At 42.8% G+C, this 24,285-nt stretch overlaps 1 protein-coding gene across 1 annotated transcript in view; it reads right to left on the minus strand.

The window, feature by feature from the left end:
• Positions 1-7,564: 7,564 nt before the first annotated feature.
• LOC121008820 (sodium channel protein type 2 subunit alpha-like) overlaps positions 7,565-24,285 on the minus strand; it is a 185,172-nt gene continuing 168,451 nt past the window's right edge. The window contains exons 22-27 of the mRNA XM_040441516.1: positions 23,269-23,550; positions 20,688-20,741; positions 12,860-13,001; positions 12,032-12,132; positions 10,778-11,048; positions 7,565-8,736 (exon numbers count right to left, since the gene is read on the minus strand). Of these exons, the coding sequence (XP_040297450.1) occupies positions 7,565-8,736; positions 10,778-11,048; positions 12,032-12,132; positions 12,860-13,001; positions 20,688-20,741; positions 23,269-23,550 (2,022 nt within the window). The remainder of the gene's footprint in view (positions 8,737-10,777; positions 11,049-12,031; positions 12,133-12,859; positions 13,002-20,687; positions 20,742-23,268; positions 23,551-24,285) is intronic.

The raw sequence follows: 24,285 nt of genomic DNA on the forward strand, positions 1-24,285 counted from the left end.
AGATATTGTGACCAGCAGTAATCTTCCAGATACAAGCCATACTTGATTAGATAGATGGAGTCCCATGGGAAACTTCAAATGTGGGCACTGCGCAATGTGTAACGTAATGCGCCCGGGGAAACAAGTCCAGATAGGACACATAACACACACTATTAAGCAATTTATTAATTGCAAGTCAGCTTATGTAGTGTATGCATTTTTTTGCCCATGCGAAAGATTTTATATCGGTAAAACCCATAGACCCCGATATGTGCGATTCAGAGAACATAAAAGATCGATCGTTACAGGTATTGGAGCTACACGTCTTATAGAACATATTAAAGATGAACATCAGGGTAATAAAGAAGTGTTAAAATGTGCAGGAATCGAGAGAGTTAATCCACTAGCCAGAGGTGGGGACAAAAAGCGCATTTTATTGCAACGAAAAGCACAATGGATTATTAAAAGTAATGCCATGGGAGGTTTTGTCTTCAATGACAAAAACGATCTTGCTGTCTTTGTATGATTTTAAAGTTTTATATGTATACAAAGGTGATCCGAATATTATATTGATTGATGCACCTGTTTAGCAGTGACGTGCAGGGAGGAGACAGGAATATCGGGCGCTCCCTTTTCACGCCACAGTAGGCTCGACAAAGCGCGATTGTAGCGCGAAACGGCTGTTGCCTTTCCTTCTGCTATATGTGACCCGCACCCGCTATGTTTCAAACCGAATAAAGCTACGATTTAACGAAGATCCGGTGAGTGCCGCCTTTTTTACTCTTTTTTTCTTCTACCGTTGACATTCAGCTACTTACCTAGGCAGAGCACCACTCGATTTTTTGCATGGACGCTGAGAGTTAGCCATCTGCACCATACCGCGCAGTAGTGCCGACTGTGTTCTCTTTTTTCTTTTATTGGAGAGTTTTAAAAGCCTTATGGCGGTGGCTGTCCCACAGTGCGTCGTGCCCAGCCGCCATTACTTCTCCAGGCGAGCCATCCCTTCCCTGCACAACCAATTTTTGGCTGTGATATACCCCTGCTCTACCTAGTGGACAGGTTAATAAATTTCACTAATTTGTCTGTTACATTGTCGGGTGAAATTCACCAATTTTTGGCTGTGATATACCCCTGCTCTACTTAGTGGACAGGTTAATAAATTTCACTAATTTGTCTATTACATTGTCGGGTGAAATTCACCAATTTTTGGCTGTGATATACCCCTGCTTTACCTAGTGGACAGGTTAATAAATTTCACTAATTTGTCTGTTACATTGTCGGGTGAAATTCACAAATTTATGGCTGTGATATACCCCTGCTCTACCTAGTGGATAGATTAATAAATTTCACCAATTTGTCTGTTACATTGTTGAGTGCAATTCACCAATTTTTGGCTGTGATATACCCCTGCTCTACCTAGTTGACAGGTTAATAAATTTAACAAATTTGTCTGTTACATTGTCGGGTGAAATTCACCAATTTTTGGCTGTGATATACCCTTGCTCTACCTAGTGGACAGGTTAATAAATTTCACTAATTTGTCTGTTACATTGTCGGGTAAAATTTGCCAATTTTTGGCTGTGATATACCCCTGCTCTACCTAGTGGACAAGTTAATAAATTTCAGTAATTTGTCTGTTACATTGTCGGGTGAAATTCACCAATTTTTGGCTGTGATATACCCCTGCTCTACCTAGTGGACAGGTTAATTTTACTAATTTGTCTGCTACATTGTCGGGTGATATTCACAAATTTTTGGCTGTGATCTACCCCTGCTCTACCTAGTAGACAGGTAAATAAATTTCACTAATTTGTCTTTTTCATTGTCGGGGGAAATTTACCAATTTTTGGATGTGATATACCCCTGCTTTGCCTGGTGGACAGGTTAATAAATTTCACTAATTTGTCTGTTACATTGTCGGGTGAAATTTACCAATTTTTGGCTGTGATATACCCCTGCTCTTCATAGTGGACAAGTTAATAAATTTCACTAATTTCTCTGTTACATAGTCGGGGGACATTTACCAATTTTTGGCTGTGATATACCCCTGCTCTACATAGTGGACAAGGAAATACATTTCCCTAATTCATCTGTTACATTCTTAGGTGACATTTTCCCATTTTTGCCGTGAATAAACCCCTGCTCTGCATAGGTGAGTGGGACCTTATTTTTTGTAAAATCATCTGTTCAATTGGTGGGTGACATGAACACAGTTTTGCCGTGAATAAACCCCTGCTCTACATAGTTGACAGGGCCCAAATTTTTTTTAAATCTTCTGTTCCATTGGTGGGTGACATTAACCCATTTTTGCCACTGAAAAACCCCTGCTCTGCATAGGTGACAGGAACTTAAATTTCTAAAATTCGTCTTTAATTGGCCCTTTCATTTAATACTTCAGCTTTAATAACTTGTCCCACATTTCAGCTCGATCACATTGCAGCCATTGACCTCCCTTGGATGTGGTATCCCTTTCTCACTCTCCCTCTCCGGCGTGGAACCCTGATCCGCCGCTAACCGTGATCAACATGGTAGGCACAGAAAAGAACATTGAAAGTTGATAGAGCAGGTATCCAATTGGATCGTGGACATCACGGGGATGTGCGACATGGTGGAGCAGTATGTGTGCACACGCCTACACATACTGACTGATGGGTCTGCCCCCTTCAACTTCTGGGTCTCCAAATTGGGCACATGGCCTAAGCTTGCCCTTTACACCTTGGAGGTGATGGCCTTCCCTGCAGCCAGTGTATTGTCTGAACGTTTGTTTAGCACGGCTGGAGGGGGTTATCACAGGTTATATTTCCCAATGTTTTGGGGTGTACCTTAATTTAAACAAAAAAACTCAAAAAAAAACAGTGTTGGCTACCTCCTCCTCCACCGCTGCTTCCACCTACACCGCCACATTCACCGCCTCCTCAACCTTCTACTCCATATGGACCTCGTCCTCCTAGATCAAGATTATTATTTTACATTTTTAAGTATTTTATGTTGTTTTAAGTCATTTTCCCTATCCTGCAAATTGCAGCCCTCTAGCCCTTTCCATTACTTTTTTAGAGCCATTTTAGCGCTCCAAAGTTCGGGTCCCCATTGATTTCAATGGGGTTCGGGGTCAAGTTCGGGTCAAGTTCAGGTCCCAAACTCGAACTTTTTCGTGAAGTTTGGCCGATCCCGTCGAACCCGAACATCCAGGTGTCCGCTCAACTCTAGTAAGGTGTTCACATCAGAATTAATTTTTTTTCTATGGCGCACATAATATTTTGTGGCAGAAAAGTCGGCGACAGAAAATCAGTTCCATCCACCTTACTGGGGCATGCATGAATCCATGTGCTTACTGCCCCGTTCAAATGAATGGACCTGATTTTCAGTTGCGGAATTTTCTGCCACAAAATCTGCGGCGTGTGAAAGCGCCCTAGGTTCTCCCGTGATTACTGTAAAAAAATGAAAATCAGACAGGGCACGATAATCGCTTTCTAACGAAGCTAGAACCAGCCCTGTACCTCACCATGGGTCCAGAGATCTACACATTCATTGCTCCTATTGCTCTGCTAGATTCTCCCCAGGCTGGCAGCTCAAAAGGCATATCCTTTCTCAAGGAGTGTGTCCTTTTTGCTGCAGCAGTAACTGTCACAGCTTCCAACAGTCACTATGGCTGGTGGCAGTTGAAGGATCAAACTGAGCATGTGACCACATCAGAAGGTGGACGCGCACATTACTTTACCAGTTTAAACACCAGGGGGCACCATTATAATGAAGTAAGGAGAATATCTCTCAACTGAAACTTTTTTTGTAACAGAAAGTAAATTAAAAAAGTAACACATTTTTCATGCTGAATTATATAAAAAATAACAATTAATGGTGGCACAACCCTTTTAAGACTACCGTGCATTTTTTTTCTGACTTTTATGGCCATTGTTTTTGTTAGCTTTGTCTTAAACATTATTTCGGTATAATGAGAGCACACACATATACACCCAATTACCACATTTACTGCTTTTATTTCCAACTTGTAATATTAATCAGATCCATTAGTGAAATCGTTATGGTTTTTCACACACAGAGCCCTCAACTAATACTTTTTTTTTAATTATATACAAAATGCAAGATAAATATTTTATTTCTACTATTTTATAAAGATTACGTTAGAATACATTTCCTTATATTTGGCTATGCATCAGGTAGGATCAAGTTACATATTACAAAAATGTGTATTACCCTGCAGGTTACACCATCATGTGATCTAAGATCGTAAGAACAGGTTTCAAATATGGCTTTCTATTAGATTAGATATCCCTTAGTGTTATACACAGAGATGTGAAGGCAAATCGATATAGGACTCTGTTACAGGTTATGCCTTAGTATAGGGTTGGTATGTGAAAAATGTTCTTTTTTTCCCAAGAAACAGCGCTACACTCGACTATAGGTTGTGACTGGTATTGCAGCTTGTCCCCGTTCTCTTAAATATGGCTGACCTGCAATACTAGATACCGTCCATGGAGAAGAAAGGCACTGTTTCTTAGAAAAAAAAATAGACCCTTTTTCTCTTATCTTATACAATCCTTTTAAGTCATGCAGAAAAAGTAGTACAGAGGAAAACAGTGGCGTAAAGCTGTAGATACCGAGCAGGTGCCAACATTTTTGTAAATTTCTTTACAAAATTATAGGTGGAGGCAACACCACTGTCCTTAAATGTACTGCATTTTTGTACTGCACAGGACCCACCCCACAATATGTGATAACTGGAACAAAAAAGACCTAAAAAAATGTACAAAAATAAAACAATGCATAAATTAAGTAATAAATATAATAGTAAAAAAAGGTTTCTGAAACTTGAATAGCCCATAATATAAGCTTATTGCCATGCAAGACATATTAAAGAGCATCTTTCAAAAGGAAAGAAATATATCAAACGAGAGATATGTTCACATTTTGAAGAGTTTTAGGCTCTGTTCACAAGGTGTTCGGGATTAACATTTGGGGGGGGGGGGGTAGTTATCAATGCGGGTGCAAAGTAGAACTGGCTTAGTTGCCCATTGCAACCAATCAGATTCCACTTTTCATTTTACAAAGGAGCTCTGAAAAAAACAGGTGGAATCTGATGGGTTGATATGGGCAACTAAGTCAGTTCTACTTTTCACCAGTATTGATAAATCTACCCCTTTGTCTGTACGTTGGAAATGTGCCCATAAAGTTCTTTTGCTTGCAGATACTAAAATAGTGCCCTTTTTCATACATCTGGTTAGGATACATAAAAAAAAACGTATTGTATTGATAAGCGTAGATGGCAACAGGATCTGATACCGTGCTTTATACTTTGGTTTGCCATCGGAGACATATAGGCATATGTTTGGGTGTCACCCGTGGTGGCACACTTTAGATGTATGCATCAGACATGTTCCGAACACAATGTAAACAGGAGGCCGAATAATATGACCCTTGTTTACTGAACAGATAGGACAGTTTTTGGAATAGATTAGCGCACAAAATGTTGCAAAAAATTTGGACTTTTCTTGGTCCCTATGGGTGTGTTCTAAAAGTTGAGCTAGGTCACATATACTAAACAAACAAACTCAAATGCTGTTAATTAGCTCTCTTCCAGAAAGAAGAAAATTGCCCCTCTAGTGTGTCAGAGGCTTCATGGCTAGAAAATCAATAATGTGTGTCCTGCACGCAATTGAACCCTATGCCATTATGTGAGGCACTAAAATATTTAGACGCATGCGCAGTATGACTTGACTTCACTCTACTAGCCCTCCCATACAGCATGGAGTATACTGTTCATGCGCTGGCCCAGGAACACATTGCACAAGAGCAATATTTAAATTATATTTAAAGGAGTTATCAAGAAATTTGATAGTGATGGCTGATCCTCAGAAGAGGCGGTCTCTTCACAGCTTACTAAGCTCAGCACTATACATCGTATAGTGGCTGCTCTTGGTATTGCAGCTTAGCCCGATTCACTTGAATGGGATTGAGCTGTGCCTATGCCACGTGACTCATGTACAGTGACATCACATGGCTTAGGAAGAACCCTAAACACTCATGTAGCACTGAGGCCTCTTTGAACAGCTGAGGATAGGTCATCAGTATCATATTCCTGGAAAACCCCTTTAATAAAAAACAAGGTTACGCAAGATTCACTGAGGAGCATTTGCTTGGCTTAAGACCACTCTCAGGGCACTTGTGGGCTGATATGCAGCAATGGACTGGCCCAGAGGATCCTCTGGTTGGCCCAGGATCTGATACCATAGTGTACCAAAAGTCCAGGAGAGAAAAAAAAAAAAACATTTCTCTTGTCACTAGGGTCTATTTCTTTAAATCAAAGTGTATTAGACTTTATTGATGATATGGTGGTTGGGCCCCAAGAATAATTTCTTCTGGTGGGCTCAAAGAACCCCAGCCAGACCCTGCTGATATGAATATGGGATTAAGCTATTTTTCTCTGCAATGCAATCTGTGTCCACAGAGTTATTTAAGTCACCTGCCCTGTTCTGTTATCAGTTTAGTAGCCATAAAGCATCTGACAGACTCCCTCTAAATGTGGGCCTTTATGTTCAGCCTCCTTATACGAAGACATTTTTCCAGGCCTCCTCATTACTTCAAGACAAGATTAAGACCATAAAATAAAAGAAATCTAAGAACTGAGAAACTTCAATCATTGAAGGGCCAGAAACAAACAAGGCAAAATCCCCAGAGCTAGCAACTTATTTGTTGAGTAAAGTGATCAAGAAAGTAAAAAAATTTAATAGTAGAGAGTAAAATTTTTCAAAAATGTTACTGTATCTGTTTGACTGAAAGTCCTAATAATATATATATGCGTGTGTTCAGTGGTTATTTTTTCTTTGTACAGAAGAGCACTTTACATGTGTAGAGCAGGCATCCTCAAACTGCGGCCCCCCAGCTGTTGCAAAACTACAACTCCCAGCATGCCCGAACAGCCTTCAGGTATCAGCCTACAGCAGGGGTTTGTGGGAGTTGTAGTTTTACAACAGCTGGAGGGCTGCAGTTTGAGGATGCTTGGTGTAGAGCGTGTTTAAGCTAAAGAACCGGAACCGTTTGTGACGTCAGAGGCACATAAACATTGTTGAACATATTATTGACCAGCGGACATCATCTTCAGTCAACAGTTACTTGGTAAAAATAAATTCTGTAGCTTTAAATATTGTTGAATGGTTATTATGTGTTCTCACAAGTTCAACCCATTATCGTCAGTGATGGAACGGTTTGTTATGAATGCATCCAATGATCACGTGAGGAACAGTCACATGACATTTTAAAAAGCAGCAAAAGTTACTGTGATTGTCCAGCAGAGCATATAGACACCTAAGCCCAAGTAACCCATAGCTTAAGTGGATAATTTGCATCATAAAGTTCATACTCTGAATACAAAAAAAAAATGTGCCTCCAAAAGTTTCTAGACCTTTTTGTAGATCCTATCGAAAGCTTCATTTTCATATAGTTTTATAGGCACTAAACGTACATCATAGATATAATTGACAATTTGGCATAGATCTTCCAGCAAACACCTGTGGACCTTTTTAGTCTTCTGTGATCTTCATAAATGGTTCATGACACAATCAATATGAATTTATTTTGCATGACTTTTTCTATCTTCATCATCATCTTCCTTTTCATTGTCTGTTCCATGTGTCCTTTCGATACTGTCGTAAGAAGGGGGTGACATGGTTGAGGTGGACACGCCTGATTCAATAGTGTTGGAATTTCCCATATAGTTTGAAAACCTTCGGTCTCTTTTAGCCATTATACTAGCACGTTTAGTTTTATTTTTTTTGGGCACTGTGGAACCCCGCACAGCTTTTCTTATCCTGTAACGCCTGTAGCAACGCTGTATAAGAGTAGCAGATTCGTCTTCTTGTTTACGTCGTAAGGTAGTTGTAATGGGTTCGTAAGGAGTCTTAGATGGGTTGGAGGCCATAAACCGATCCTCCATTGTTATACGAAGAGAGTCCATACCTTCCTCTCCACCCAAAACACGTTTTGTGAAAGCAAAAAGAATGTCAAGACAGTGGATTCTGTCTCCATTTACCATGGGCAAATCCATCGCAATGAGTTGAATTCGGTTTGGTTTTGGTAGTTGCAGAGGTGGTTCCAGTGCATCTGCAAAATCAAAAAGTTTATCGTATTCAATAAACTGTGTAGCCTTTGGGTCGAACTTTTCCCAAACCTCATAGAACATGTCAAAGTCATCTTCTCCTAAGGGTTCTGCACTTTCTTCAGTGGCAACACTAAAATTTTCCAAGATGACGGCAATGTACATATTAACTACAATGAGGAATGAGATGATGATGTAGCTGACAAAAAATAAAATGGCAACTGATGAGTTTCCACAGTTACCTTTGTTACCACTTGTATGTTGATAATTGGGGTCACAGTCTGGTTCTCCAGTCTTAAGATTTGGCTCCAGCAAAAGATCCCACCCTGCCGATGTTGTGATCATGAACAAACAAAGCATACTGTTGCCAAATGTTTCAAAGTTAAAGATGTTATCAACGCCACCCCCGTTCTTCACATAGGCAAAACTGTACATTCCAAAGATGGCGTAAATGAACATGACTAAGAAGAGCAGAAGACCAATATTGAATAATGCAGGAAGTGACATCATCAGTGCAAAAAGCAGGGTACGGATTCCCTTTGCTCCTCTAATAAGACGCAGAATTCTTCCGATCCTTGCAAGTCTTATGACTCGGAATAGTGTTGGTGAAAAAAAATGTTTTTCTATTATGTCTTGCAGAAACATACCTGTAAGGAATGTAAAAAATGCAGAATGTTATGCCAAATATGTGGCAAATATGTGTGTAGGTGATACTTTAACAATATAAGGCTAAATCTCAGTAAAAAAACATAGTTTTTTGGAATAAATACATAAAAACTGGTGTTCCGGCCTCTGCACTATGAAACATACAAAAGCACCAACATTGCTGGAATCTACTGTACAACTCCTGTCATGGCAAGGTAGCCACAGGCTCTCCAGCTATGCATGCTGGTAGCTGTAGTTTCCCAATAGCTTAAGAATTACAGGTAGAAAACAAACTGTCCAATCAAATCTGGAAAAAAGCAAGTAAGGCTCTGTTCACATTCCCTAATCTTATTCCCTTAAGGACCGGGTAATTTTTCCCCTTAAAGGGTTTCTGTCGTCAGAAAAATCGTTATGTAGCTGGCTGACATTAGCGATGTGCTAATGTCAGCAGAACATAACTGTATGACTTATATCTCCCTGCCTGCCGCTGTTCCCGCTAAATAATGACTTTTATTATATGCAAATGAGCCTCTAGGTGCTAGTGGGGCGTTGCTGCAGCACCTAAAAGCTCTGTCCTCTCACTGTTTGGCACGCCCTTGTAAAGTTGATTGACATCCTGGGTCTCCTCTGTGCACCACAAATCCCCCGCCTGCGCCATCCATTTTAGTATTAGGCGTAGGCGCAGTGAGTGAAGGATGCTCGCCTGCTGCCATCCTTCACTCACTGTGCCTGCGCCTAATACTAAAATTTGCGGGGCACGGAGGAGACCGAGGATGTCAATCACCTTTACAAGGGCGTGCCAAACGGTGAGAGGACAGAGCTTTTAGGTGCTGCAGCAATGCCTCACTAGCACCTAGAGGCTCATTTGCATATAATAAAAGTCATTATTTAGCACAAACGGTGGCAGGCAGGGAGATATAAGTCATACAGTTATGTTCTGCTGACATTAGCACATCGCTAATGTCAGCCAGCTAAATAACGATTTTTCTGATGACAGAAACCCTTTAACCCCTTAAGGACACGGCCATATTTCACTTTAAGGACCAGGCAATTTTTTGCAAATCTGACCAGTGTCACTTTATGTGTGAATAACTTTAAAACGCTTTTACTTATCGAGGCCATTCTGAAATTGCTTTTTCGTCACATATTGTACTTTATGACATTCATTTTTATTTATAAAAAAATACCAAATTTACCCAAAAATTTTTAAAATTTGCAAATTTCTATTTCCCTACTTTTATAATGCATAGTAATACCTCCAAAAATAGTTATTATTTTCCATTCCCCATATGTCTACCCTTAGGGCGACCAGGGTCAGGCCAGCGTCCCTTTAAACCATATTTTCTGGAAAACTCTTTAAGTGCTTGCTCAAACAGTTTCTTTCTGCCGACGGTCACATTGGTATCTACCTCCCGTTTTGTAGTCTAAGGCCACAACACATCCCTTCTATCACGGTATCCAGAGAGACGCCACTGGAAGACACAGCAAGGGGAATTGGGCCTACGCAAAATCCACCTTATGAACATACCCTTAGGGCGACCATAGACATCAGATGAACGTTGGTCGATTTTGTGAGAGAATTAACCCAACTAATGAGTATTGGGGTGTCCAAACTTTCCCCTCAGCAGCAAGAAGGGATGGGCATGTTGGATTTCAATCTGTCCAATCCTTTGTTCTCATAGGAGATAAGCCTCTGGCAGAGTTTCTGGCAGCAGCTTACTCCCCTCTGTTCATTCAGAAATCATCAGCTGACTCAACCATGTGCGTGTATGGGGGATCGGGAGAATAGCTGTCCACCGACTAAGAGGCTGACGGCAATTGAAAGTGTATGGCCACCTAGGAAGACCTGGTTTTAGTTGATATACAGAAATATTCTACATAAACAGTAATTTTGTAAAATACACTGCATTAATATACAGTGAATCAGATTTATTAGCGGACACCCCCATTAACGTTTTTCTCGCAGTTCGAGCCTCCCTCATCTGAAAATCACCAGGATATGACTGACATTTCCATTCAATTCCACCAGTAGGACCATCTTACCTACAATGGAGAGTATGACCACAACCAAGTCAAATATATTCCATCCATTTGTGAAATAATAATGGCGCAGGGAAAAGAGTTTGAGGAGGAATTCGCAGGTAAAGAGCACAACGAAGACCAGATTAATCCAATACAAGTTATCCTCCATTTGTGGACTCTGGCCTTCGGTTTCGATCATCATTGTTACCATGTTCAGGAATATGAGACACATGACGATGATGTCAAATATTTGGTTTGTGACAATGTCAAATACGAATCCCTGTAAAACATTCTGTGGAGAAAAAATACTGGTTATCAGTCTCAGTATGTCCAGGAAGGGCCAACACAATAAACAACAAAGCTACCTATACTGGAACACGCAGTGAGTCATTTTGGGGGTTTAGATGCCTGCCTTTAAATATTTCGTTAGAAACCATAGGGCTTACATAATTTACCAGGGTATGCCCTTTTCAAGCATTTCCATCTTTATTAGATAGGTCCTGTGGTAGAGACGGGGCCCTCAAAGTGATGGGGGCCCATCCCAGGTTATCACATCCCAGAGGGATGAGAAGCTAAGCAGGAAAGGAAGAGGAAATGGGGATCATTCTCATAGAACTTACAGAAATTGGTACAATTTGGTTGGCGCATGATGTCAGTAGTGGGGAAATTACATTTGTCACTGCTGCTGCCACATAAATTACATTTGTCACTACTGTTGCCACATAAATTACATTTGTCTTCTTATGTGGTACAAGGGTCTTTGGGCCCCCTCCTGCTCCTGGTCCCAGTAGCGACTGCAATCTCTGCACTCCCTACAGCTACGCCCCTGTTCAGTTTGATAACAATTTAGCTATAATGAGTATTTATGAGCTGTGGTGTCCATAGCCTTTAGGCTGGCCATACAGGTGATTGATTTAGTCTGAATCTGCTGATTTCAGTGGCCCTGGCTGACCATTTAATATGTAGAGGGAGCCTCTCGACTCTCCCCTGACAGCAGAAGTTGGGTAGATTAGACGACTGGATGTCGTGCTCCATCCATTTGTTCTCGGTGAGATAGCTGTCACCGGAAGTGCCTAGCTGTGGATTTCTCATCTCACTCCATTCAGAAAATACACAAGCTAAGGTTCCATGTGTATGCGGGGGGATCAGGTGAGATCGCTGTCAAGTCCCAGGTATCTAAACTGTAGGCCAGCTTTACGAAGAGTGAAATAGTTATATACCTATAATAGTTCACTCAAAAGACTAATTTAGTTTTTATTGAAATTTTAGTCTAACCTTAGGTCGTGGGATTGGCTTTTGTGGTTTCTTGGATCCGAGCTTCTTCATTGCATTGTAATACTTCTTCTGTTCCTCAGTCATAAAGATGTCTTGACCTCCTAAGTAAAATATTAAAATCAACATAAATCTAAGCAGAAACATAATTTCCTCCCTTTTCTAAAGGTGTATTTCCATTTCCACAGCGTATGCTATTATTGTCTGATATGTGGGGGTTCCCACTACTTGTACCATTACCTTTTGAGCAAAATGGGGCCTCCTGATTCCCATTCCTCACAGGGGTTGGATGCATCTAACTGTAGACTGAATTTTAGAGGTTGGCGTTCCTCTTCATTCAAGTCTATAAGAATTTCAAAGAGTGCTGATGATGCATGGCCAGTTCTCCAGCTATTTACGGTATAACCTGGGCATATGCCATCAATGGTTTAAAGGGTAACTAACTTTTCAACAAACTTTTGATATGTCATGGAGACATTTCAAAATTTTAGATTGGAGGGGGTCTGAGCCCCCCGATTCCTAGAATGAAGGGAGTGAAGCACACGCATAGTGTACTCTCTGCTGCTGAGGACAGAATCAACACGGGCACAAAGACTTCTTTGGAGCCCATCTCTTGTGCTTCTCTCCCCTTGTTCTAAGGCTTGGTGAGGGTCTTTACACTCAGACCTCCCTGAGGTCGAAACTTTTGATACGTCTTTATTATATATCAAAAGTTTTTTTTTTACATTTAGTGACACTTTAAATAGGGATACCATATTTTGGTTAGGTTAACAAGATTTTTTTAAGATGGGGGTTAAAAGACGTGAACAGCAAATTTATTGATAAAAATACTTATCTTCTTTTTCTGCTGATTGAAGTTATCTATAATCACACCAATGAAGAGATTGAGGGTGAAGAAGGACCCGAATATTATGAAGATTACGAAGTATATATACATGTAAGGTTGCGCCTCATATTTGGGTTGCTCATTTTTCTATGTAAATAAAGAAACACATCGAGTTAATACATTGAATCTGGTGTTGTCAACCGATGCCCGTTGTGGCCGTGCATCAGTGTGAAAGGACTTGTAGTAAGTCATGGATGCATATTGTAGATGTATGGATAAAGTGCGTCCAGAGATTTTGTGTAAATTCCCACTTTCTAGCCTAAAATAAAAGTGATACTTTACACTGAGCCAAACAGATGTCTTCTCTCTCTCTCTCTTGTGCTATTTACTAAAACATTGAGTGAGAAACTGCAGCCACATCCCCCTCCTCCTTCTTCGTCTTTTACGTATTGCTTTAGACTAGATGGATTTTTTTGAACAATACCTACAAGATACGTACAAGTGAATTAGATTATTAACCCCTTAAATGATTGTATCCATCTCAACGTTTGGCTGAGATGGAATAACACTCGTAAGTGGTGCGTGGAATTAGCGAAACATGCTATGATCTGCTGTTTCTGTAACTCTTATAGGAATGTACCAGAGCTATGCTGACAACTTAGCACATCAAGCTATGCTGTTTCTGTAAGTCAGGAGTTATGGACTCAGTCTAACCCACTGTGCTACACGCTTTGTTTAGCATCCATTCACTTTCTATGGGAGATATCGAAATTGCATAGCACTGCCCCTTCAGCTGTTTTCATAACTCTTTCCACTCTTGGCCATCACTGTCAAGGGCTACCAAAGGCTGGGATGAGAATAAGGGCTCATGCACACGACTGTATGTATTTTTCAGTCTGCAAAACACGGATCCACAAAAAATATGGATGACGTCCATGTACATTCCACATTTTGTGTAACGGAACAGCTGGCCCCTAATTGAGCAGTCCTATCCTTGTCCGTAATGCCGACAATAATAGAACATGTTCTGTTTTTTTGTGGAACAGACATACAGAAACGAAATGCACATGGAGTAACTTCCATTTTTTTTGTGGACCCATTGAAATGAATGGTTCTGCATACGGTCCGCTAAAAAATGGATGTCACGTGGGTGCCCGCTCGAAGAGAAGAAGAACAGGGGGAAAGTTCAGATGGGGAGACAGAGAGGAGGAGGAGACGAGTTGGAAGCAGGGGGAGGTCGTCGCAAGGAGCTAGTAGCACAGTCAGACAGCATGTATTGGCACCCTGGGTCAGCCAGACAGCATGCCAATCAACGCATGCTGTTGCCACCACCAGAATGCCGTCATTGCAAAGCTCAGCAGTGTGGCATTTTTTTTGTGTGTCTGCCTCTGATAACAGCGATGCCATTTGCAACCTGTGCCAAAAGAAACTGAGTCGTGGGAAGTCCAACACCCACCTAGGTACAACTGCTTTGCGAAGGCACATGATCTCACATAACAAATGCCTATGGGATCAATACATGATGAGTACAAGCAGCACAGAAACTCAAAGCCACCATCCTCCACCTGGTCCAGCATCTTCAGCCACGTCAACCACTGCTGTCCTCCTTGCCCCCTCTCAACCACCCGCCACTCCGCCTCTCACCTTCAGCAGTTCCTGCTCATCTGCCCACAGTCAGGTGTCTGTCAAGGAAATGTTTGAGCGTAAGAAGCCAATGTCAAAGAGTCACCCCCTTGCCCGGCATCTGACAGCTGGCTTGTCGGAACTCTTAGCCCGCCAGCTTTTACCATACAAGCTGGTGGAGTCTGAGGCCTTCAAAAAAATTTTAGCTATTGGGACACCGCAGTGGAAGGTACCCGGCCAAATTTTTTTTTCACAAAAGGCAATCCCCAACCTGTACTCTATTGTGGAAAAGGAAGTCATGGCATGTCTGGCACACAGTGTTGGGGCAAGGGTCCATCTGACCACTGATACCTGGTCTGCAAAGCACGGTCATGGCAGGTATATCACGTACACTGCGCATTGGGTAAACCTGCTGACGGCTGCCAAGCATGGAATGCATGGCTCTGCAGAGGAGTTGGTGACACTGCCACGACTTGCAGGCAGTCCTGCTGCCACCTCCTCTACTCCTCCTACTCCATCCTCTTCACTAACCTCCTCGGCTGAGTCCTCTTCTGCTGCTGCGTCTTGCTCCACATCAACTGCACCCCCCCCAGCTCCCCAGGGGCTATTCCACATCCCGGATACGACAGTGTCACGCCGTCTTGGGGTTAACTTGCCTGAAAGCAGGGAGTCACACCGGACCAGCACTCCTGTCCACCCTGAATGCACAGGTGGATCAGTGGCTGACCCCGCACCAACTGGAGATCGGCAAAGTGGTGTGTGACAACGGAAGCAATTTGTTGGCGGCATTGAATTTAGGCAAGTTGACACATGTGCCGTGCATGGCACATGTGTTGAATCTGATCGTACAACGTTTTGTGCATAAGTACCCAGGCTTATAGGACATCCTCAAGCAGGCCAGGAAGGTGTGTGGTCATTTCAGGCGTTCCTACACGGCCATGGCGCACTTTTCCGATATTCAGCGGCGAAACAACATGCCAGTTAGCGCTTGATTTGCGACAGCCCGACACGTTGGAATTCAACACTCCTAATGTTCGACCGCCTGCTCCAACAGGAAAAAGCCGTCAACGAGTATTTGTATGACCGGGGTGCTAGGACAGCCTCTGCAGAGCTGGGTATTTTTTTGCCACGTTACTGGACGCTCATGCGCAATGCCTGTAGGCTCATGCATCCTTTTGAGGAGGTGACAAACCTAGTCAGTCGCACCGAAGGCACCATCAGCAACATCATCCCATTTGTTTTCTTCCTGGAGCGTGCCCTGCGAAGAGTGCTGGATCAGGCCGTAGCGAGCGTTAAGAGGAAGAGTTGTGGTCACCATCACCACCAGAAACAGCCTTATCATCATCGCTTGCTGGACCTGCGGCAACGCTGGAAGAGGAGTCTCAGGAAGAGGAGTCAGAGGAGGAATGTGGCTTTGAGGAGGAGGAAGACCAACCACAGCAGGCATCCCAGGGTGCTCGTTGTCACCTATCTGGTACCCGTGGTGTTGTACGTGGCTGGGGGGAAGAACAGACCTTCAATGAGATCAGTGAGGATGAGGAACGGGACATGAGTAGCTCGGCATCCAACCTTGTGCAAATGGGGTCTTTCATGCTGTCATGCCTGTTGAGGGACCCTCGTATAAAAAGGCTGAAGTAGAACGACCTGTACTGGGTGGCCACGCTACTAGACCCCTGGTATAAGCAGAAAGTGGCTGAAATGTTACCGAATTACCAGAAGTCGGAAAGGATGCAGCAGTTCCAAAACAAGTTAAAAAGTATGCTTTACACAGCGTATAAGGGTGATGTCACAGCACAACGGGAATCTAACAGGGGAAGAGGTGAAAGTAATCCTCCTCCTACCACGACCACGCCGGCAAGGACAGGACGCTTTACAGATGTGTTGTTGATGGAGGACATGGGGAGCTTTTTAAGTCCTACGCATCGCCACAGCCCTTCAGGGTCCACCCTCAGAGAACGACTCGACCGACAGGTAGCAGACTACCTCGCCTTAACTGCAGATATAGACACTCTGAGGAGCGATGAACCCCTTGACTACTGGGTGTGCAGGCTTGACCTGTGGCCTGAGCTATCCCAATTTGCGATAGAACTTCTGGCCTGCCCCGCTTCAAGTATCCTGTCAGAAAGGACCTTCAGCACAGCAGGAGGTATTGTCACTGAGAAGAGAAGTCGCCTAGGTCAAAAAAGTCTAGATTACCTCACCTTTATTAAGATGAATGAGGCATGGATCCCAAAGGGACTGACAGTGGGGGATGTATTTGACTAAAAAAGGCCTGAAGAGATGCCTTGGGCAAAAAATGGTCCACACGCTGCTGTATTTAATCTCTGCATGCCGGATGACTTACGTGACTTCTCCGCCACCAACTAGGGTTCAAGCCGCAATGTTTTAGTGCACTTTCTGCCTGGAAAACATACATTTTTCCGGCCGCTGCTACAGCAGCAGCTGCAACAATACCTACCATGTGTACATGCCTAATTTTTCTGACCTCTAGTGCTGCACTGTGGCTGCAAAAACAAAACAAAAAAAAAGGCACATACATGTGTCAATTCCCCTTCGTGATCGTTTACCTTGTTGTGGTGAAGGGGCTTGCATATCACAATGAAGCGATCACCTCTATGAGTTGGCAACGTTGGCACACCCCAGATGATAAGGTCGTTTCTTTATTGTGAACAGACCAAAAGCGATCGGCTGAATAATTTTGCATAGAAAAAACATTAATTTTCTTTGTGATCATCTAAGGTGATCATTAAAGCCTACTAGGCCATCAATGGGCTCACACTGCAGAATCATTGTTTTCTGGGTCACTTAACTGTCACTGAACTACCTCAGCACGACCATAGGCTTTGAAAAACCGCCATCGACTGCAATCTCCCAAACGTGCGCACGAGCACAGTCATCACTACACCAAGGAATAAAATTTATGTCATGAGTGTGTCAACTATTGACAACTCTTTGCGGTTGTCTAAAATCTATTCGATACACGTCCCTTGATAGGGGACGTAACAGGGATTAAACTGATAAGAATAGTACTACTTAACACACAACTCATATAGGGTGGCACAGTACATTGCACGGTGCACGCGCAGTGCCCCAAATTGGAAGTAAGAGGACCGACCAACCATCTTTTTCCATCTCCCGGTTACTAAAATCTATTCCATACACCGGCCCCTGATAGGGGACAAAACAGAGATTAAACTGGTAAGAACAGATTTTTTTAATAAAAAAAAAAGAGGACAGCCTCTGCAGAGCTGGGTATTTTTTGGCCGCGTTACTGAACGCTCATGCACAATGGCTGTAGGCTCATGCGTCCTTTTGCGGAGGTGACAAACCTGGTCAGTCAAACCCAAGGCAACATCATCGACCTCATCCCATATGCATTTTTTCTGGAGCGTGCCCTGCGAAGGGTGCTGGATTAGGCCGTAGATGAGCATGAAGCAGCCTTGTCGTCTTGTTAGCCTTGTCGTCATCGATTGCTGGACCTGCGGCAACGCAGAGAGAGGAGTCTGAAGAAGAGGAGTCAGAGGAGGAAGGTGGCTTTGAGGAGGTGGAAGACCAACCACAGCAGGCATCCCAGGGGGCTTGTTGTCACCTTTCGGGGATCCTTGGTGTTGTACATGGCTGGGTGGAGGAAGAGACCTTCAATGACGTCAGTGAGGACAAGGAACAGGACATGGCTAGCTTGGTATCCAACCTTGTGCAAATGGGGAGTTTGCTGTTGTGTAAATGGACTGTTTGCGGTTGTTTGCGGTGCGTTAAACGGGGAGTTTGGTCTGTCAGAGTTTGGTCTGTCACTGTGAAGCGGGCGTAACCCTTACACTACCTGATCGATACAACATCATACCTGATCGTATACACACACTGGATGTTTTAAAGCACGTTATTCCAAACAATTTAGGAATGTTAGGTGATTTATGCCCTTTATGGATTAAATCCCGACTCTGCATCAACTACGTAATTTTCCATGGGAGTTTTGCCATGGATCCCCCTCCGGCATGCCACAGTCCAGGTTTTAGTCCCCTTGAAACAACTTTTCCATCACTATTGTGGCCAGAAAGAGTCCCTGTGGGTTTTTTAAATTTGCCTGCCTATTGAAGTCTATGGCTGTTCGCCCATTCGCGAATATTTGCGGAAATTCGCGTTCGCCATTCCCAAACGGAAAATTTTATGTTCGCGACATATCTATATATATATACAGTTTCAAGAAAAAGTATGTGAACCCTTTGGAATGATATGGATTTCTGCACAAATTGGTCATAAAATGTGATCTGATCTTCATCTAAGTCACAACAATAGACAATCACAGTCTGCTTAAACTAATAACACACAAAGAATTAAATGTTACCATGTTTTTATTGATCACGCCATGTAAACATTCACAGTGCAGGTGTAAAAAGTATGTGAACCCTTGGATTTAATAACTGATTGAACCTCCTTTGGCAGCAATAACTTCAACCAAACGTTTCCTGCAGTTGCAGATCAGACGTGCACAACGGTCAGGAGTAATTCTTGACCATTCCTCTTTATAGAACTGTTTTAGTTCAGCAATATTCTTGGGATGTCTCCAGAAGCCCTGCTTCAAAGCCCCAGCCCTGCTTGTCAATCGATTCACCTTTTGGCAGGGTCATCAGTATACATGCAAAATAAGTTTCCACCCCCCCAGCCATCTGAGTGTCAGCTGGCAAGGAAGAAAGCCCCAGGGGGTCCAGGCTTCAAGGAGGGCCCAGGTGGAGAAGGTCACACCTCAGTCCACCAGTTTGGAGCCAAGCTAAATCCTTCATGAAAACCCCCATTAGGGGGGTATCATCCCTTACCCAGGATCAATGAGACCTCCCAGAAGTTGGCACCTACCTCTCATAAGGAATTATGAATCGCCTGGCCATCTCAGGCGCAAACCGGATACATATTTGTGTCCCAGTGGCCACGATGTACGTGCCCATGGTCTTTGTTTAATGGGACGAGGTCAGGGGAGGGAGATATCCATATCTCCCCATAGAAACCACATAACGGTACCAGGTTTGGACTCTACTTGTAGCCGGAACCCAGGCAGGTCCGTTGGTCCCAGAACCATCTCCCTGTGACCCTCTGGTCTGGAGCTATGAACCCTAAAGGGTTTTGTGGGTCATTTGCTGCCAGCCCATAAGAGGGGGAGTGGACCCCTCCCTGAGGCCGGGAGGGGAGGGGCCGGCTACAGGTTAAAAGGCTTGGGCCAGCAAGCGGCCGCGTCTTTCTCTGAAGAAAGGTCACATCTTACAAATGTGTTTAGAGGGACCCAGGAACTAGCTGAGATCATGGCCATTCATGTGGACTCCAGCAAAGAACATCTCACAACCAAAAGGAACTTTCATCTTACCCGGTAACTGACTTTTACTCTGCTTAACCCTGTTGAACCCATATAACCCGTATCTGTAACCTCAGACCACTGTGCATATTCTCTGTGTATATTGTGTTAAATCTAGGGTGCCCTTACGGCGATTAAATATATAATTTAATCTTGTGCTATCTTGTATCTCAATCATGAATCCCCACGTCCGTGTTTTGGCCTAGTTATAAGCTACCGCGGGTTGGTTTCTGACCCTATATAATCCTGTTAGCGGACCGGGCTTATATGAAACGAGAAACTGGTGGCAGATTTCCCATGCTAAGACAGCGCTGTTTTCACTGCGGCAGTGAAAAGGCTCTCTCAGCTTGTTGCCTCTCTGTGCCCGCGTGGACAGGAGGTGTGTGTGTGTAAACTGTACCAACCTGACCTTACCTGCTCCTCCCAGAGGGCGTAAAGTCACGTTTTTGCTAAGCCTGTGACCATACCGCTTCTCGTGAGCTCGACGTAAGCGACGTCAAGCGGGCACGAAGTGTGGTATTCGTCACACCCCCATAACAGTGCGATCCACAGATTCCCCATAACAGTGCCATCCACAGATCCCCATAACATTGCCATCCACAGATCCTCCATAGCAGTGCGTCATCCACAGATCCCCCATAATAGTGTCATCCACAGACCACCATTAGTTCAAAACCCACCAAAAGCACACCTAGGTGCATCTTATAGGGCGAAAAATACAGTAGTTTTTTTCGATTTCCGCTACACCATATATCTAGTTTATTAGTTTTGTAACTATTTATGATGTGAAAAGGCAGTGGAGTGACAGAAAGTGGTCAAACAATGATACATTTGTACTTAATATATTCTGGAGCTAGAATAATTCTACTTACTTCTCTTGCATCAACTGCTGCATACATAATAGGCATCCATCCTTTAAAAGTGGCCTTTGAAGAAAAAAAATGAAAAAAACATACATTATATTTTTGTTACTGAACATAATGGTTCGTAGTATTACACATTGAAAAATATTTTAGGATCTTCACAGTAGGATGTCAGCTGGTTGTTATTAGGACAGGCTTTATGTTTCATAATGGTCAGCTTGGTTCCTTCTGTGGACACTCCCCCACGTATGCACTGTCCGGTGTGTGGACCTAAATAGCAGTGCCACGCAATGCCATCATGTCATGCTCAAGTACTACTTACATATGATGAGCAATGGCCAGGTCCATCAATAAAATCATCTAAACAAAACTGCTCCATGGTGGCCAGAAGCTTCAAGTACCAGGCTATTTCTGGCATCCCCTTTAGAAGGAGTATCTAATGTGACCAAATGTTGTAGATGTAGTTACAGCACACCACAGGAGAAATAATAAAGGCATGCATTTTATCTCAAAACTTTTATCTTCAACTGCCTAAGGCCCCTTGCAGATGAGCGTGTCCGGATTAGGTCTGGATGCGTCCCGGTGCATTGCGGCAAACCCGTGCTAGTAGGAACGCAATTGCAGTCAGTTTTGACTGCGATTGCGTTCCGATGTTCAGTTTTTATCGCACGGGTGCAATGTGTTTTGCACGCGCGTGATAAAAAACTGACTGTGGTACCCAGACCCGAACTTCTTCACAGAAGTTCAGGTTTGGATTAGTTGTAGTCTAGATTGTATTATTTCCCCTTATAACATGGTTATAAGGGAAAATAATAGCATTCTGAATACAGAATGCATAGTACAATAGGGCTGGAGGGGTTAAAAAAATAAATAAAAATTAAACAAATTTAACTCACTTTAATCCACTTGTTCGCGCAGCCGGCATCTCTTCTGTCTTGTTCTGTGAGGAATAGGACCTTTGATGACGTCACTACGCTCATCACATGGTCCGTCACATGATCAATCACTATGGTACCATGTGATGAACGCAGTGACGTCATCAAAGGTCCTATTGCTCACAGATGAAGACAGAAGAGATGCCAGCTGCGCGAACAAGTGGATTAAGGTGAGTTCAATTTTTTATTTCATTTTTTTCCAGCCCTATTGTACTATGCATGTATTCAGAATGCTATTATTTTCCCTTATAACCATGTTATAAGGGAAAATAATAATGATCGGGTCTCCATCCCGATCGTCACCTAGCAACCGTGCGTGAAAATCGCACCGCATCCGCAACCCCATTCATTTCTATGGGGCCTGCGTTACGTGAAAAACGCACAAAGAGGAGCATGCTGCGATTTTCACGCAACGCACAAGTGATGCGTGAAAATCACCGCTCATCTGCACAGCCCCATAGAAATGAACGGGTCCGGATTCAGTGCGCGTGCAATGCGTTCACCTCACTCATTGCACCCGCGCGGAAAACTTGCCCGTGTGAAAGGGGCCTAAGTGTTTTAAACCGGTTATGGCTCTCAATCATAGCCTTAGGTTAAAAGCTATGATTAGGAGCCATAACTGGCTCAAAAAGCACTTGGGGCGCAAATACCTCTTTTTTTAAAATATGTTTTGAGATAAAATGCACGTCTTTGTTATTTCTCCTGTGGTGTGTTGGAACTAAATCTTCTTAATTAGGATACACACCGGTTGCTGAGCCGGTATCCTTCGTTCCACATACCCACCAAACGCCAGGATTGTATACCTGCGATGGTAACGGTGAGCTGATTGTTTCTTATTGTCGTATCCACCTACACAGCATATAGATAATGCAACGAGTGTGACCCAGCAGATCACCTTTGGTGATAGATCAGGGCATTGTGGGTGGAAATGTTCCGGAGACTCTGTAACTGGTGCAGTTCTAAGGGCACTGCAGCACACACTTTTATTGGACACTGCAGATAGAGATCTATGAGGTTGGGGTCACTATGGACCTAAAGGAGTTGCTCTAGACTACTCAGTCAGACAAGTGTGATAGGAGGCACTCTATAATTTTCTTAATTCAAAATGTCCTCTTTTAGATGAGTTGCCTTAGTGATAGCGAGTAGAAAGCAGCTCTTGCTGTGAGGTCTTGCAGTTGTATATACAGTACATTGATGGATCCTACAGTATGTCATGCTGTAGGTCCAGTGGTGCTGACCATAGACCCTACAGGGAAATTACTTAGTGGGCCGACACCCAGGCAGCCATCCGATCACTACTTTCAGCCGCTGTCCAGGTACATAACGATCTGATGCTTTCTTTGCACTAATTAATTCTAGGAGCACCAGGTGCTTATGTACCTTGCCAGTGGCCAAAGGTGCCCTGCTTAATTCAACAGTATCACCAAACTCAGTATGGTCATAGGGCAGTATTTGACTTTGCTGTGGTGGTATTTTGTGCTGCCCTATGTCCCCTGAAGCAACACTCATATGTGACTTGTCACTGGTGATGAAGGAGCTTCTACAGCAGAACAACACTAGATTCCCAAAAGGCAATTTGACACAAACAGACTTTAATACCTAATTTGTAGGGTAGGTATTATTAAATAAGTTTAGGGAAATTCTATGCTACTTACCACTTGAAGTAAAGCAAGGTATCCTGCTCCAACATTATCAAAATTCACTTTCAGGTTCAGCCATAGAGCAGTCTTGTTTTCCTTGGCTGTTAGATTACATTCTGATTCATTATTAACTTGAGTGTAAAGGAAATCTTTACCCGACGTCGTATTAACACAGTGATAATATTTTCCTGCAAAAAGGTTGACTCCCATTATGCTGAAAATCAACCAAAATATAAGGCAGACCAGCAGCACGTTCATGATGGAAGGAATCGCTCCGATCAAGGCATTCACAACCACCTAAAAAGATAGATATAATTATTGTATTTGTTGTTTTAAGGGGTTGCCCAGGATTAGAAAAACATGGTTGCTTTCTTCAAAAACAAAAATTATTTTTCCAAATCCTGGACAACCCCTTCAAATAGTATACTATAGCAAAATCTATATATTAGACCATTTTACGCTAAGGGAACATTCACAAGTAGTTTTTGTGTGGTGTTTTCCATAACTTTCAAGTTTTTTTGAGCGTTTTTTGCACATACGTTTTTGGTGCACTTTTTGTGTCAACGCCAGATGTTAGCTGAAAGTCTTTGGGAAATAAATGGTCAAGAAAAAAAAACAAGGCACAGACCACCGGCATTATATAAAGCATATGTCTAAATGCTGTTAATAATAGCTCAGACATGATTGCAGACTGATTATCATGTATAAAAAGATTGATTTTAAAAAAAAATACGATCATAAAATAAAAACTGTTTCACTGCCTGGCTTTGATAGGCAGAAAAAAATTATAGACCACACATTCCCTTTAAAGACATATACTTTTTATTTTTTTTATTTTGTTTCTTTGCATTCTGGTTGTCATCACTTGTAGAAATTAGAGAATTTTACAAAAATTAGATTTGCTGGTTCGCCAATTTTTTGGGGAAAAATTCAGTTTGAGCCGAAAAAATTTGGGGCGAATTACTTAAAAAAACAGCTATTTCCGGGCTGCAGAGAGCCTTTATAGTGGTGTAGAACACTGTGCCTTGCAGT

This window comes from Bufo bufo, chromosome 7 (genome assembly GCF_905171765.1).
Source record: "Bufo bufo chromosome 7, aBufBuf1.1, whole genome shotgun sequence".
Lineage (NCBI taxonomy): Eukaryota > Metazoa > Chordata > Amphibia > Anura > Bufonidae > Bufo > Bufo bufo.